At 48.2% G+C, this 14,078-nt stretch overlaps 1 protein-coding gene across 1 annotated transcript in view; it reads left to right on the forward strand.

The window, feature by feature from the left end:
- plxdc2b (plexin domain containing 2b) overlaps positions 1-14,078 on the forward strand; it is a 112,232-nt gene that overhangs the window by 43,566 nt on the left and 54,588 nt on the right. The window contains exons 3-4 of the mRNA XM_056299367.1: positions 10,146-10,292; positions 13,075-13,144. Coding sequence (XP_056155342.1) covers positions 10,146-10,292; positions 13,075-13,144 — 217 coding nt within the window. The remainder of the gene's footprint in view (positions 1-10,145; positions 10,293-13,074; positions 13,145-14,078) is intronic.

Genomic DNA, 14,078 nt, shown 5'->3' on the forward strand with positions numbered 1-14,078 from the left:
TCAACAATATGTTGACATAAGAAGGCTTTTATAGTGGGATGGTGGAGACGAGCGAGAGAGAGAGTGTGCGTGTGTGTGTTTGTGTGTGTGTGTCGGGGTGTGTTGACATCTCGTTCCTGGTCTGCTCAAGCTTGAATGACTTTTATGGCCATGTTTCACTGACCTGAAGGACCCGTGGCTGAGGGATGCAGGAAGGAGCGAGGGAGAAAGAAGAGAAGAAAAGGGAGAAGAGGAATGTTTGGAGGAATGTTTGCAAAAAAAAAAAAAAAAAAAATCTGACAGGGAGTGGTGGTGCGTCTACGCTATGGTGGATTAAATCCCTCTTTCGCTAATGAAGATGGGAGTCCATCATCCCACGACTGTTTGTGTGAATCAATGTTGCGCAGCTCATAACACTTGAGGAGGAGGAGGAGGAGGAGTGTGTGTTTGGGTTAGCTGGTGCTGCAGCAGGAGTCCGCCACAATGGCTTTCCAGCACAAGTCGACATGCAGGTTTATAACGGCAGACCCCGCCACGCCCCGGCTAGCCCCGAAACTGAAGCACTTCCTCGGCTGTCTGTCCTCTCAGTCTGTAAGATGCTCGGGCTAGCGCGGCGTTCCGGGAGCGGGTTTTTCCGGAAGGAAAACAAGGTCTCCGTTTGCTTAGGTTGCTGACGGCGAAGTGAGAGCCAGTCTGGACACGTTGCCAGTCAGACAGACGTGGCCTGTGAAAGCAAGAGGTTTTGTTTGTGCCGTTTGTTATCTGCTGAGATGTGTGTAGTTTTTTCTTCTTCTGTCTTTATCGGAGGCATTAGACGCCCATTACAACCCATTAGTCAGCGGACTCAGCTGCCGCGGCAACACAAGATAAGATAAAGAGATGTGGTTCCCAACGCGCCTGTGTAGATGCACAGTCACTCTCACACTGTCTTACAAACACACACACACACACACACACACACACACACACACACACACACACACAGAGGACATGTGACACCCTCCCGCGTGTCAGGTTACATTGACTCCAAGTCATTTTTCGAACCTTGTTTGCAAAGTATTGCAGGGACAAACAACGTCATCAAGTGAAGAACACAACAACATGAAAGCGCACTACACCTGGTTTGACCTACTGTGTGTACACGTTTTGTGGCGTATTAATCTGAGCAACTTACATCTGCCTGTTTTTACGACTGGCTGGTGATATGCTTACTGCAAGATGTCCTGCAAATGCCCCGCTGTATGTATGCTGTTGTTAAAGTCCATTTGTCAACATGCATGTAAAGTGTGTGTGTGTGTGTGTGTGTGTGTGTGTGTGTGTGTCTTTGTCATTTTTATTACCCCATTCATATTTGCCTCGTTCCATAACGCTGTCAATATGCCAAATTGTCTCTCTGATTATTATTTTAATCTTGTTTTGTTTATGTTGTGACTCAGTTTAGTATTTATTGAAAGTCCAAGTGGGAGGTGTGTTTGGGAAGAGATTTCTGGTCATTCTGTGCCAGACGGACATTTCGATTCGCCCTCGAGAAGGAAACAAAAAGGAAGAAAAAAATAACCCTAAGAAAAACAGCAGGTGTGGCTGTATTTGGACGTGTCTTATAACCTGGTTTCCACTGCCAGTGTGGGAAGACGGCGGTGCGAATTCACGTTTGAGGCGGCCTCACCCAGTACTGGTGTGGGAAGACGGCGGTGCGAATTCACGTTTGAGGCGGCCTCACCCAGTACTGGTGTGGGAAGACGGCGGTGCGAATTCACGTTTGCGGCGGCCTCACCCAGTACTGGTGTGGGAAGACGGCGGTGCGAATTCACGTTTGCGGCGGCCTCACCCAGTACCGGTGTGGGAAGACGGCGGTGCGAATTCACGTTTGCTGCGGCCTCACCCAGTACCGGTGTGGGAAGACGGCGGTGCGAATTCACGTTTGCGGCGGCCTCACCCACACGCTACTCCCCCAGTTCCTCCTCCCCATGAACAGGCGCCCCGACCGACCAGAGGAGGCGCTAGTGTGGGAAGACGGCGCTGCGATTTCATGTTTGCAGCGGCCTCACCCAGTACCGCTGTGGGAAGACGGCGGTTTGAATTGACGTTTGCGGCGGCCTTAGCCAGTGCTGGTGTGGGAAGACGGCATTGTGAATTCATGTTTGCGGCGGCCTCACCCAGTACCACTGTGGAAAGATGGTAGTGCGAATTCACGTTTGTGGCGGCCTCACCCAAAACTGGTGTGGGAAGACGGCAATGCAAATTCATGTCTGCGGCAGCCTCACCCAGTACCAGTGTGGGAAGATGGTGGTGCGAATTCATGTCTGCGGCAGCCTCACCCAGTCCCGGTGTGGGAAGACGGTGGTACGAATTCACGTTTGCGGCGGCCTCACCCAGTACCGGTGTGGGAAGACGGTGGTGCGAATTCACATTTGTGGCAGCCTCACCCAGTACTGGTGTGGGAAGACGGCGGAGCGAATTCATGTTTGCGGCAGCCTCACCCAGTACCGTCCATGCAGTGTCTTTGTCCACGTCTGAGTCTGAGTTTGTGTCTTCGTTTGATGGCTGGGACAGCTGGCGTTGGATCGGCTGAGGGAGCCTGGTCTGCTGCATCCTGTGGGCCCAGGGACCACAGCCCTGCCTGGAGCTGCAACCGAAGAAGAAGCACTGAGGGCGGTCTGACAGGATGCAGAAGCGGGGCAGGCTAAGCTAACTGCTAGCCCATGCAGACCAGCAGTTCCGACAGTCATCCTGGCGTTCGTTCCCTGGACAGTGATTTTTTTTGTTTAGTTTGGATGTGTTATTTTGGATATGTGTGTTCTTGTAGTTCCTGATTGCTGATATAACCGGACTACATGCAGAAACAAACACCTTTTCTTCGAGCGGTAATTTCTGCAGCCGTCGAGAACGCAGAGCGACAGATCCAGGCAGAGGACGCAGGAGAGGAGAGACGTATTATAATCCGCAGCAGAGGGGATGGAGGAGGGAGCGGGTGTCAGAGAGGGGGGCATCCATGCATGACCTCAGTAGAGGTCCCAGGGGGGGACGCGCTGGAGGGCAGAGCGGGCACGGGGCCTCTGGGGCAGCAGGACTGACAGCTGTAGAACAACAGATAACACCAGGTCTACGGCCCACGTCAGCACCCTCAAAGTTAATGCTAGCTAAGGGGGACATGCAGCACTGTGGTCGAGATTTATGAAGCCAAACACGTGACAAACACGACGGATGAAGTGGATTTCGTAATTGAATATGTAGCTTGGGAATACACTTCTAATTTCTGCATCCGGTTTGCCATTCCCATTGATTAATAGGTTTATACTGGGGTAAGAACATGAGCCCAAATCTCCATTTTAAATGTTCAGCTTGGTTTCAGAAAGGTGAGAAGTTAAACATTAATCCACTTTCAGGCCCGTTAATGAGACTTACCATGACCTGGAAACCCCGTTCCAGATGTTCGTCGACCCTTTAGGACCATTTGTGCCAGTTACTTTTTTTTTATTATCACCCCCCTTCCCCCCCCCCCCCAATTGTATCTGGCCAATTACCCCACTCTTCCGAGCCGTCCCAGTCGCTGCTCCACCCCCTCTGCTGATCCGGGGAGGGCTGCAGACTACCACATGCCTCCTCCGAAACATGTGGAGTCGCCAGCTGCTTCTTTTCACCTGACAGTGAGGGGTTTCACCAGGGGGAAATAGCGTGTGGGAGGTTCAGGATATTCTCCCCAGTTCCCCCTCCCCCCAAACAGGCGCCCCGACCGACCAGAGGAGGCGCTAGTGCAGCGACCAGGACACATACCCACATCCGGCTTCCCACCCACAGATGCGGCCAGATGTGTCTGTAGGGACGCCTGACCAAGCTGGAGGTAACATTTGGATTCGAACCGGCGATCCCCATGTTGGTAGGCAACGGAATAGACTGCCACGTTACCCAGTTAGTTATAAATGTATTAACATATATCTAGGAAAACAACAAGAAATCAGCGAGTCTTTATCTCTGATCAGAATGTCAATTAGCAACAATCATCATCATCATCATCATCATCAAACAATCCTACAGTATACTTGTCAAACTGCTGTGTGGAAAGAATAATTATAAAGTGCGTCCTTATGAGGAGTGACTCTGTTGCTCCTGGCTGGTTTCATATTGTTAAGAGATTAGAGGTGGTCCTGTCTGGCTGAGACTGCATAGGCTGCAGTGATGCACAGGTCGACCCGCAACCCGTGGGTCGGGCGGGTTCGGATAAGCCTACTAGAAAATATCACGGGTTCAGGCGGGCGGGTCAAACAGTGACAAAGCAGTGTTCAGAGAAAGTTATGAATAATTTACAGAAACATTGTGCGCAGTAGGCTAGGCTGTGCATTACTAATCCACCTTCACTTCTCTCTCTCGCTCGCTCTCTAGAACACACACACACACACAGAGCTTTTTCATCAATTTGTGATTGTGGTTGGGTCAAAACGTGTTTTAGACTGTTGAGGCTTCACCTACAAGTTTATTCCTAAAATGGTATCCATAGCTTTTGTTTACACTTTGTTTGTGTGTGTGTGTGTGTGTGTGTGTGTGTGTGTGTGTGTGTGTGTGTGTGTGTGTGTGTGTGAGCGAGAGAGCAAAACAGACAGAGTTCATGTCTTTAATGAAGGGTTACTTGTTTTGCTGCTGTTCAACAGTAAAGAGCATCGTTAGGCGTGATTATTGAGGAGCAGCCTGGATCCAGGCGCTGTTAGGCTGGTCTACAAGAGGCGAGGCCTTGCCGTCACTGTGTGATGCTGGGCAAACCACCCTCGGGCGTCCCTACCGACACAATTGGGCATGTCTGTGGGTGAAAAGCCGGATGTGGGTATGTGTCCTGGTCGCTGCACTAGCGCCTCCTCTGGTCTGTCGGGGCGCCTGTTCATGGGGAGGGGGAACTGGTGGGAGTAGCGTGATCCTCTCCCGTGCTACACCCCCCTGGCGAAACTCCTCACTGTCGGGTGAAAAGAAGCGGCTGGCGACTCCACATGTATCGGAGGAGGCATGTGGTAGTCTGCAGCCCTCCCCGGATCGATCAGCAGAGGGGGTGGAGCAGCGACCGGGACGGCTCGGAAGAGTGGGGTAATTGGCCAGATGTAATTGGGAAGAAAAAAGGGGGGTAATAATCCAAAAAAAAAAAAACTGACCTGCACATCACGAGTAGGCCGGCAGAGACCCGGATTTGCTCTTCAGCCGAAGTCAGTCCCACGGATGTGGTGTTTGACCTGGGTCCGGTCTTTATTATCGTGTCCCAGCTACGCTGACATCAGTAAGCCGGTTTCCCTAGACGTACGTGCATCTGAACAACAGTGCGCACACACACACACACACACACACACACACACACACACACACACACATTCTCTCCTCATGATTCAATAGGAAGGCTGTGCATTGTGATTTATGAGGCATGTAGCCGCACGCCAGTGGAAGATCTTAATAACGCACCTTAAGTGGTAGGCTTGAATAGATGGCGCTCAGACAGGTGACCTTATTCGAACTTGAAGCCGTGCATACCTCCCATTGTTTTGTTGTTTTTTTTTCTCAAAACACACAAAACCCCAACTTGTTATACTTGTCTTTGCCTTCTGCCCACAAACACTCACCCAATGCAATATATTACCTGGATCCGCTCGGGATGCAAGGCGGTCGGGATTTCGCCTTATTTGTCACTGCCCCCCCCACACACACACACACACAGCACACACTACTAGTACGTTTGCGAGGTTTCACCGCACACAAACACACACACAGGGGCAGCACCGATGGAGCTCGGTGATGAATAATGGATCGTAGGCATTATTGGCTGATAAAGAGCCGCACGCATGAATGACGGCATCCTTTTCAAGCGCTGAATTAACTGCACCAGTATGTCCCGAGTGCTCAGGAGCACGTGATCCTCCGTGCACGTGCACTTCCGGTTGTGTGTGGGCGTGCATTTGTGTCCACAGCGCACGTGTCCGTGGGCATGATTGGAAAAAGAAGATGGGTTGTTGCTGGCTCGCAGGTCATTCCCAGCACATGGTAATACCCATCCCAGACTCAAATATGAACTCTCTCTGCAAACACAGACGCTGGATGGAGGTGGAAGGCGGGAGAGGATTAGAGTTTTTCCTTCTTTGCTCTTTTCATCTTGTCGTGTAAACATGAACGTTCAGGCTGCGTGAATGAGGCAGCTCTACAATGCCGGATCGGAGAAACGTCTCCTCCAGTTACGTGTGAATAATATGAATAATCTCATACCAGTACAGCAGTAAATTCTGTTCCTCGGCATCGCTGCTGGAAGACGGAGCCGTTTAGAAACGACAACATCTTGTCACATAGGCATTCAGGCCTTGGCATAATACAATATGGATGTGGCACGCAGATGCAGTAAATGCCTCAGACAGAAATGGGGATGAAGCTGAGATTGCTTCATACGCTGAACACTGTCCCCACAGCGGCTAAGTGCTGCTTTTTTTTGCACAGCGGGCTTTCTCAATGGACCAAGACACAAAATGGTTGCCGCTGTCACTGACCGACAGCTATCGACGGCAATAGGTGTTTTCTCCAACCCCCCCCCCCTTCTTGCAGAGTTTTATGAAGGGCATACGGAGGTGGGGTGAGGGATGTCTGGCAGCTGGCAGGGATACAAATCTGCTCTCCTCCCACTTGTTCATCTTCCTCCACTCACCCACCTGAAGCATTCATTACAATGCAGCTCAGGTGTCTTCCCCCTCCTGCGCTATCTGCGTGCTTCATCTGGAATCCGGTCTGCTCTGTCCGTGTGTGTGTGTGTGTGTGTGTGTGTGTGTGTGTGTGTGTGTGCGTGCGGGCTCAGTGTACGTGCATGTGTGTGCATGTGTGTGCACATTGTGTGTGTGCGTGCGTGCTCGGTGTATGTGTGTGCGTGCATACACACTTGTGCAATACTCTGTATGCACTCTAGTGCTCAAGCAAGCGGTCGGGTGATTGATTAGTGGTTACAATTATAATGTTATTAATCGGTTGATTATTTTAGTAATTTCTCAAGTGAAAAATAGCAAACATTTGCTGAATCACAAATGGTTGCCTTTCTCAGATTCATATAATAAAATGAATAGGTTATTTTGGGCTGCTAGTCACACTAAGTACACAATTTCAGGACATTTTTTGATGAACTAATAATCGTTTAATGTAAACGTAAATCAATATATTAATCCAATAATGAAAATGATTAATTACAGACCTATTGTGTGTATCCATGCGTGTATGTCCATGTTTGGCTTTGCTGCTCGTCTGCTTGTGCGTGCATCTTTATTTTGTGCGCTGTTGAATGTTGTGGGTGTGTTTAGTGCGGGTCTGTGGGATTGTGTGAGTGCCTGTGTGATTATACGGTACGTGTTATTGTTCGTACACTTTTATGGCTTTGTGCGTATGCAAGTGTGTGCCTGTGTGTTGGCATGGTGTGGGTGTGTTGCTGCCCGTTGGTGAGTTTGAATGCCTGCACGTGCATGTGAACAAACGTGTGTGTGCGTGTGTGCGTGTGTGTGTGTGTGTGTGTGTGTGTGCAGGTTACTCTGGTCACATCATCCTTCCACTGTGTTCTTTGGTCTTGGGAACACCCCTTTCGCCACTGCTAACTATCCCTGCCACCGCCCTCCAACACACACACACACACACACACACACACACACACACACACAGAGTTAGAAAATGGCCTCTTGCCCACCTTTCCCCATCACTCTTCACCAGGAAACCTGAGGGAAATCAGGGACGGGAACAGCCAGCTGGCTCCCGTCTCGCCACCGCAGCGTCCTCGGCTCCACACACCTTCTCAACTAAACCGAAACATCTTGTGCTGATTAGTATGACGCGCATCCGCCCCCCAATTTTTGTCTGCTCCCTTTACAAGCGCCTTCCGTCTTCAACTTTAAAGGGAATGTGCTGACTAAGGCTGTGCCTGTAGGGTATTTGGTTTCCCGACAAGGTTTGTCTGCGTGCTAGGCTGTGATGAAATACCGCTTGCCGCGGTTGTATAAATCGCCCAATTAATCAAAGGGAACATCACCTGCTTGACTGGACTCCGGTAGGAGATCTGATGGGGAGGGGATCAAACCCACAGCGGAGTCTCAGATTATCCAACATTAACGCCGCCTAACACCGGACTGGAAACCTCTCGGGACCACACGCCTTTAAGGCGGTAACGCTGCGTGGGGGGAAACCGATCTGTGACGCGGGGTGAAGCCAACGTTAAAGAATCACACGTGAGCGAGGATTTGCCTCGTGGCTCTTCGGAGACCGAAGGCTCGGTCATGCTGGTGTAAGTCGCCTGTATACCGAAGTGCCCCCCGGAGCAGTGAGGATTCCCATCCGCAGCGTCACAGTCGAAAGAACGCTTTCCTCGACGCCCGTGTAGCGAAATATTTGAGGGGAAATAAAACTTCCAACAAAGGTATTTAGATGAAAAAACCCTGCGAGGGAAGTGTCTCATTAGGCCGTGAAGTAGAAAGGCGAGCGGTAGCAGCGGCCCACAAGATGGGCTCTGTAACCGGGTCTGTGCAGGAAACAATAAAAGCAGACGAGCCCGCTCCCGCGTGGCTCGTAAAAAAGGCCCATGAAATAAATGGCCGCGTTCAAAAAGGGCGATCTGGAGTTTTCAGTCTAGCGTGCGCTCTTTGACGTCGGACGGAAGTCATGGCTGCTTGGCGTCTCGGTTTAATTTGATTAGTAGACATTACAGTCACTTCGCACGCCGGCCGCACCGTAATGTAAAAAACAAGAGCCGAAGGAAAGGGCACAGAGCATGCGCGGACCCGTCGGCGCGAGTGTGCGTGCCAACACAGATTAGCAGGCGTTGTGTCAACTGATGAGCCAACGTACGCTAACATGCGAGTCGTCCTGCACAAAAACTCAGGATGAAAGTGTTGCAGCATTGCTGAGCTGGCACGCCTGCCAGTTTTCAGCTTGTATAGTTTGACCCGACCTTACAAATTAAACGGTGATAGGCTCGTGTGTGATGGGCCGGGATTTGGGCTAGTTTAGGAACAGAAAGAAAGGCGGTGTAAGGAAAACGTTGCTCTTCGGCATCAAAATGCTGCTATATATTGTTGGGTTTATATGCTGCATAGATAATAGTGCAGCCTGCAGCTGAATAAATGACACAGGGCAAGTGGATTATATCCACTCTGTCTTATTAAAAGTGGTTTTCTTTTCAATTCCAAAAACTTTATACATCCCAAAGGGGCAATTGCTGAGGCAGCCAGGGTAAAGAAAGTCCCTTACCAAAATTGAGTATACTTACAGTATATTTTTAAGTATACTTTAAGTTAAGTCCAAGTATACTTGTAGACTTATATTTATAGTATACTTGCAGTATACTTGCTAAAATACTAAATTCGGACCACTTGAAGTATACTATGAGTATACTATGAGTATACTCTGGGTAAGTATACTATGAGTAAGTATACTCATAGTATACTTCAAGTGGTCCGAATTTAGTATTTTAGCAAGTATACTACAAGTATACTATAAATATAAGTCTACAAGTATACTTGGACTTAACTTAAAGTATACTTAAAAATATACTGTAAGTATACTCAATTTTGGTAAGGGCAGACAGGACATGAGGACAATACGTGAGCGACAGCCAATGATCTCAAAACAATGACGGAGTGTCCTGGTGGCCGACTCCATTGCCTATCAACACGGGGATCAGCGGTTTGAATCCCCGTGTTACCTCCGGCTTGGTCGGGCGTCCCTACAGACACAATTGGCCGTGACTGCAGGTGGTAAACCGGATGTGGGTATGTGTCCTGTTCTCTGCACTAGCTCCGCTTCTGTCCGTCGGAGCGCCTGTTAGGAGGGGAGGGGGAACTGGGGGGACATTGCGAGATCCTACCACACGCTACGTCCCCCTGGCGAAACTCCTCACTGTCAGGTGAAAAGAAGCGCCTGACGACTCCACATGTATCGGAGGAGGCATGTGGTAGTCTGCAGCCCTCCCCGGATCTGCAGAGGGGGTGGAGCAGAGACCGGGACGGCTCGGAAGAGTGGGGTAATTGGCCAAATTCAATCTGGGAGAAAAAAAAGGGGGGTGGGGTCTTTAAAGTGTCCAAATTAAGTCCTACGCTTCCTTACAATGCTTACAATTACACAAATGAGATCAACTTTTAAGCAGTCTTGCTTACAGGCTGAATTTTGTTTTCCGTGTTTAACAGGAGGACACAGACCATAACTACTACACATCAAAGACATACGGGCCCACAGACCCTATGAGCAAGGACTTGTGGGTAAATATTGACCAGATGGACAAGGAGAAGGTGAAGATCCATGGAATCCTATCCAACACACACAGACAAGCCGCGGTAAGACAACACACACAGCACATGACTCACACTGTTGGCTGCTGCCATAAGACTGTCTTTCTGATGTCAGACGTCACACGTCTTCAATGATCAACTGAGAGTTAACCATCAAGGATGGTGTCATGATTCAGTCTAAAAACCTTTGAATTGAATTTTACCAGATGGTTTCAAGGTGCAGTCGGTGAAATGTTTCTGTGGTGACCACCACCATATGCGCCCAGTGGGAATTCCAATGTTGGCGATAGTTTGCTTGAGTGACAGTGGCCCGCAAGGGCCAAGAGTTACGCTAATTACACTTTACAGTTTCGTAAGCTACCTAATGCAGATATCCAGCAGAAATGCCACATTAAGAGGTAATCATGTAAAACACTGCACAATATTTATGACTGTTCAGTGTTGTAAAACACTGCAATATTTGTAATTTATCATATATGGCTGTACTGCTTACCTTTCCATTCGGTAGAGTTGTGTTGCAAAGCTGGCACCTCCATATTGGAAATTTGAAACACGTGGTGACATGAATGTGTGAGGACCCGTAGTTTTGTGGAGAGACTTTGAACCCCTCCAAAGTAAAGATTACAGGCTACAATGCAGGTTTTGAAAGCCGGAAATCTCAGCACCTGGCAAAGGTGTCATTTGCAATTGGACAACTCTTTACAGCCAACCCCCCCCCTACAGGATGTTCATTTTTTGTCATGATAAAGTCAACATTTTACTGAGAGCACCTTTAAATTCTTCTGCGATATGGTCACCACAGGTTTAAATGCCCCCCCCCCCCAACCACCCTCACTACCTCTGCACAAGGGCTGGTGCTATATTGGATCAGTCGAAGGGATGCTCTAACCTCATGCTGCTGTGATTGGTTGTTTCACCGGCAGGCACTGATGCTCTGGGCATTCGAAATGGTTAAGGTTTGGGTTAAAGTGGGGTTAGGGTTAGGGTTAGCTTATCAGATGCATGCGAACGCTTTCGTCACACGGAACAGAGCATCCCTCCTGCTGATCCAATCTAGCACCAACTCTGTAGAAGCAGGTGGCTTGTGTGAGTCGCATACTGATGAGGTCACACAAGGCTGCATAGGCGTGACTGTGGATAGGGAGTGGGATGGCAGCATGGCTGTCAGAGGGGCCACTTTGACAGTGTGCACCCAGGGCCAACAATGGCTGGTAAGAAATGTAAAGGCGGTTCCACATTGTGCATTCTACTCCCCTACCCTCCGTCATGCAGTGATGGATTGAACCATACAAATTGAGTCAAGCTATTCTTTTCAGTCGGAAAAGGGATTGGAAAGCAAGATTTTCTCCAAAACGGTATACGAAGTAAGTTGGGGGGGTTGACTTGCACTCCTTCTGGAAAATCAATAAGTCCCTCCCTACGTTCCCTCCTTCTTCAACTCTTAAGGCTAGACAAACTTTAGAGAGGCAGGAGGAGGCGTGGAGAGATAGATGGAGCGTAGGCACTTCGATCCTGAGACTGAAATGCCAGCCAACGGTGCTAAAACCACATTCATGTGCTGTGTCAACCAACATTTGGGGAAAAACAAAAAAGGTTATTGTTGGTATGGCAGTCAGGTCTTGGGAAATTTTGTAAAATTGTGAGAAATGGAAGAAGGGCAGAGTATGTACCCATCTGGCTGTACTGAATGCCAACGCGTTGGTCTGGCTGCTGAAAACATAATCAGCCGATAGGATCGTAAAACAAGACGGACCGCAGAGGTCAACTCTGTCACAACACAGCGGAGAAATGAATCTGTAGATTGACTATTTGGGCCTGGTAATTGAATGCGGTCTGCCACAGGATTATTCCCCTTAGTCTAATCTAGCATCATGTGGTTGTATGTTTACTATGATCTTAAGTTTACTCCATCCCCCGGCGAAGGTCCCTGGTTGGGTATGTTCCCAAAGGCAATATAATTCATAAGCAGGCAATGTTTTTGAGGTAAAACAGATGAACAGCTTGTTTACAGTAAATGGGAGTATTGCCTACGTTTCTTGTTAGTCAGTTGTTAAAGTCAACAATTTCTGCACTGCAGAGTAAGGTTTTGTTTTCTTAACCAACTCTATTTCTTCAAGCCCCATGTGTCATCTCTGTCGATTTGGCTCCCATTTCCAACTCCCCATTCCTCCCCTTGGTAAATGACTCCACTATAACTCCATTTAACAGTTTGAGGAGGATGCTGAGGCATCAGGAAAACATACCGTTCAAGGGTATACTTATGTACATTGTATTTTATAATGAAAATTAAGACATTCAGAGTCAGAGTAGGGTGGAAGGCATACACTTCTTCTGGGCTTTCTTTTTGCTTTGCTTTGCACTAATTGTCGTTAATATTGAGCCGTCTTCCAAAACTGTTTGTCCCTATGAAGTCACGCAGCAGCCGTTGATCAAAACCAATCCCACCTTTTATAGTTTAATGAAGACAGATGAATATCTCCCCGAAAAGGAAGCATTTGTCATCGTGGAGAGATCGGTTTTTCTTTTTCACACTGCCAGCGCTGACGTGTGTTGACAGTCATAAATCTGTTTATTCAATAGTTTTGACAGTCTTTTTGTTTGATTTCTATTTCCTCTGAGAGATGTATGACTTGTTCTAAATCAGGCTGAACACAGGCTGCTGCCTGTCTGTTTACCCCTCACATTCTTCCCTCGTCCAAAATCCCACTTGTTTGTTTTCAAACCGAAAAAACAAAGTCTCTTTCCCTCAGACGTCTCACCTCTTGTCTCTCTCACCGAGGTCACCCGTCTCTTTCTGTTGTTGTTTTTTTCCCCCCTGCCCTTACAGAGAGTTAATCTATCCTTCGACTTCCCCTTCTACGGACACTTCCTGCGTGAAATCACCGTGGCGACTGGCGGTAAGTGAACCTCATCTTCTTGGACTCTCAGTAGCAGCCGTTAGCATGTTATTATTGGACTTACGCTCGGCATATTGGATTGTATACAGACGTTTCTTTCTCTGTTGACTTTGGGTTTAGGAGAGTATGTAATGAGGTTTGTGGGGGAAAAAAAGTAAATGAAAGACATAACAGGGCAAAGCACTTCTGAAGAGATGCAAGGTAGCTCTCGTCCAGCCACTACTGGCGCTGTTTAGCATGAGGAGTGCAGAATGACTTAACCAGACCAAACCGCCCAAAACACACATTGGACATCAAACTACCGCACAATTCAATGGTAGCAATCCTCCTTAATTTTCAGTGGTTTTACTAATCAGGCATTATGTACCATTTTCGATTGGCTGTATATTATTCATAAGCATCGCAACCAATTAGCGTCGGTCAGCTGTGATGCTAGCGCTGCTGCACCGGAAATCATGGCCACACGAGGTAGCTGATTGTCAGGCTGACAAAATAAAAAAACAGCAGTAGTATTGGATATCAGTTAATAAGGGTCATAATGACTACTAATATACATTTATGTTGGAATATTTTAGTTTTTTGAAATTAACAAATTAAGCATTTTAGCCCAATAGACCCCCAGTCATTCTTAGTGAAGCTGCACTCTCCAGTGCCTTGCAGCATGGGCTATATTGCAAGTTCAATGGACACCTGTGAGATAACTGACTAGTTCCTAGACAGGTTATGGACAGGGGCATTTATGCAACAATGAACGAGGACAATGAAGTGTGTGTGTGTGCGTGCGTGTGCGCGCACATCTTTTATCTGCAGTGTCCTTTTTTTTTTTTTGCATGTCTCTTCACATATTATTGGATAGGCATCTTGCTCCTGCGGGGTACAAGAAGCTCATACAGCATGTTATTTTTCTAGCCTCATCTGCAGAGAGGTTTAAGAC

Source organism: Lampris incognitus, chromosome 19 (genome assembly GCF_029633865.1).
Source record: "Lampris incognitus isolate fLamInc1 chromosome 19, fLamInc1.hap2, whole genome shotgun sequence".
In the NCBI taxonomy this organism is placed as follows: Eukaryota; Metazoa; Chordata; class Actinopteri; order Lampriformes; family Lampridae; genus Lampris; species Lampris incognitus.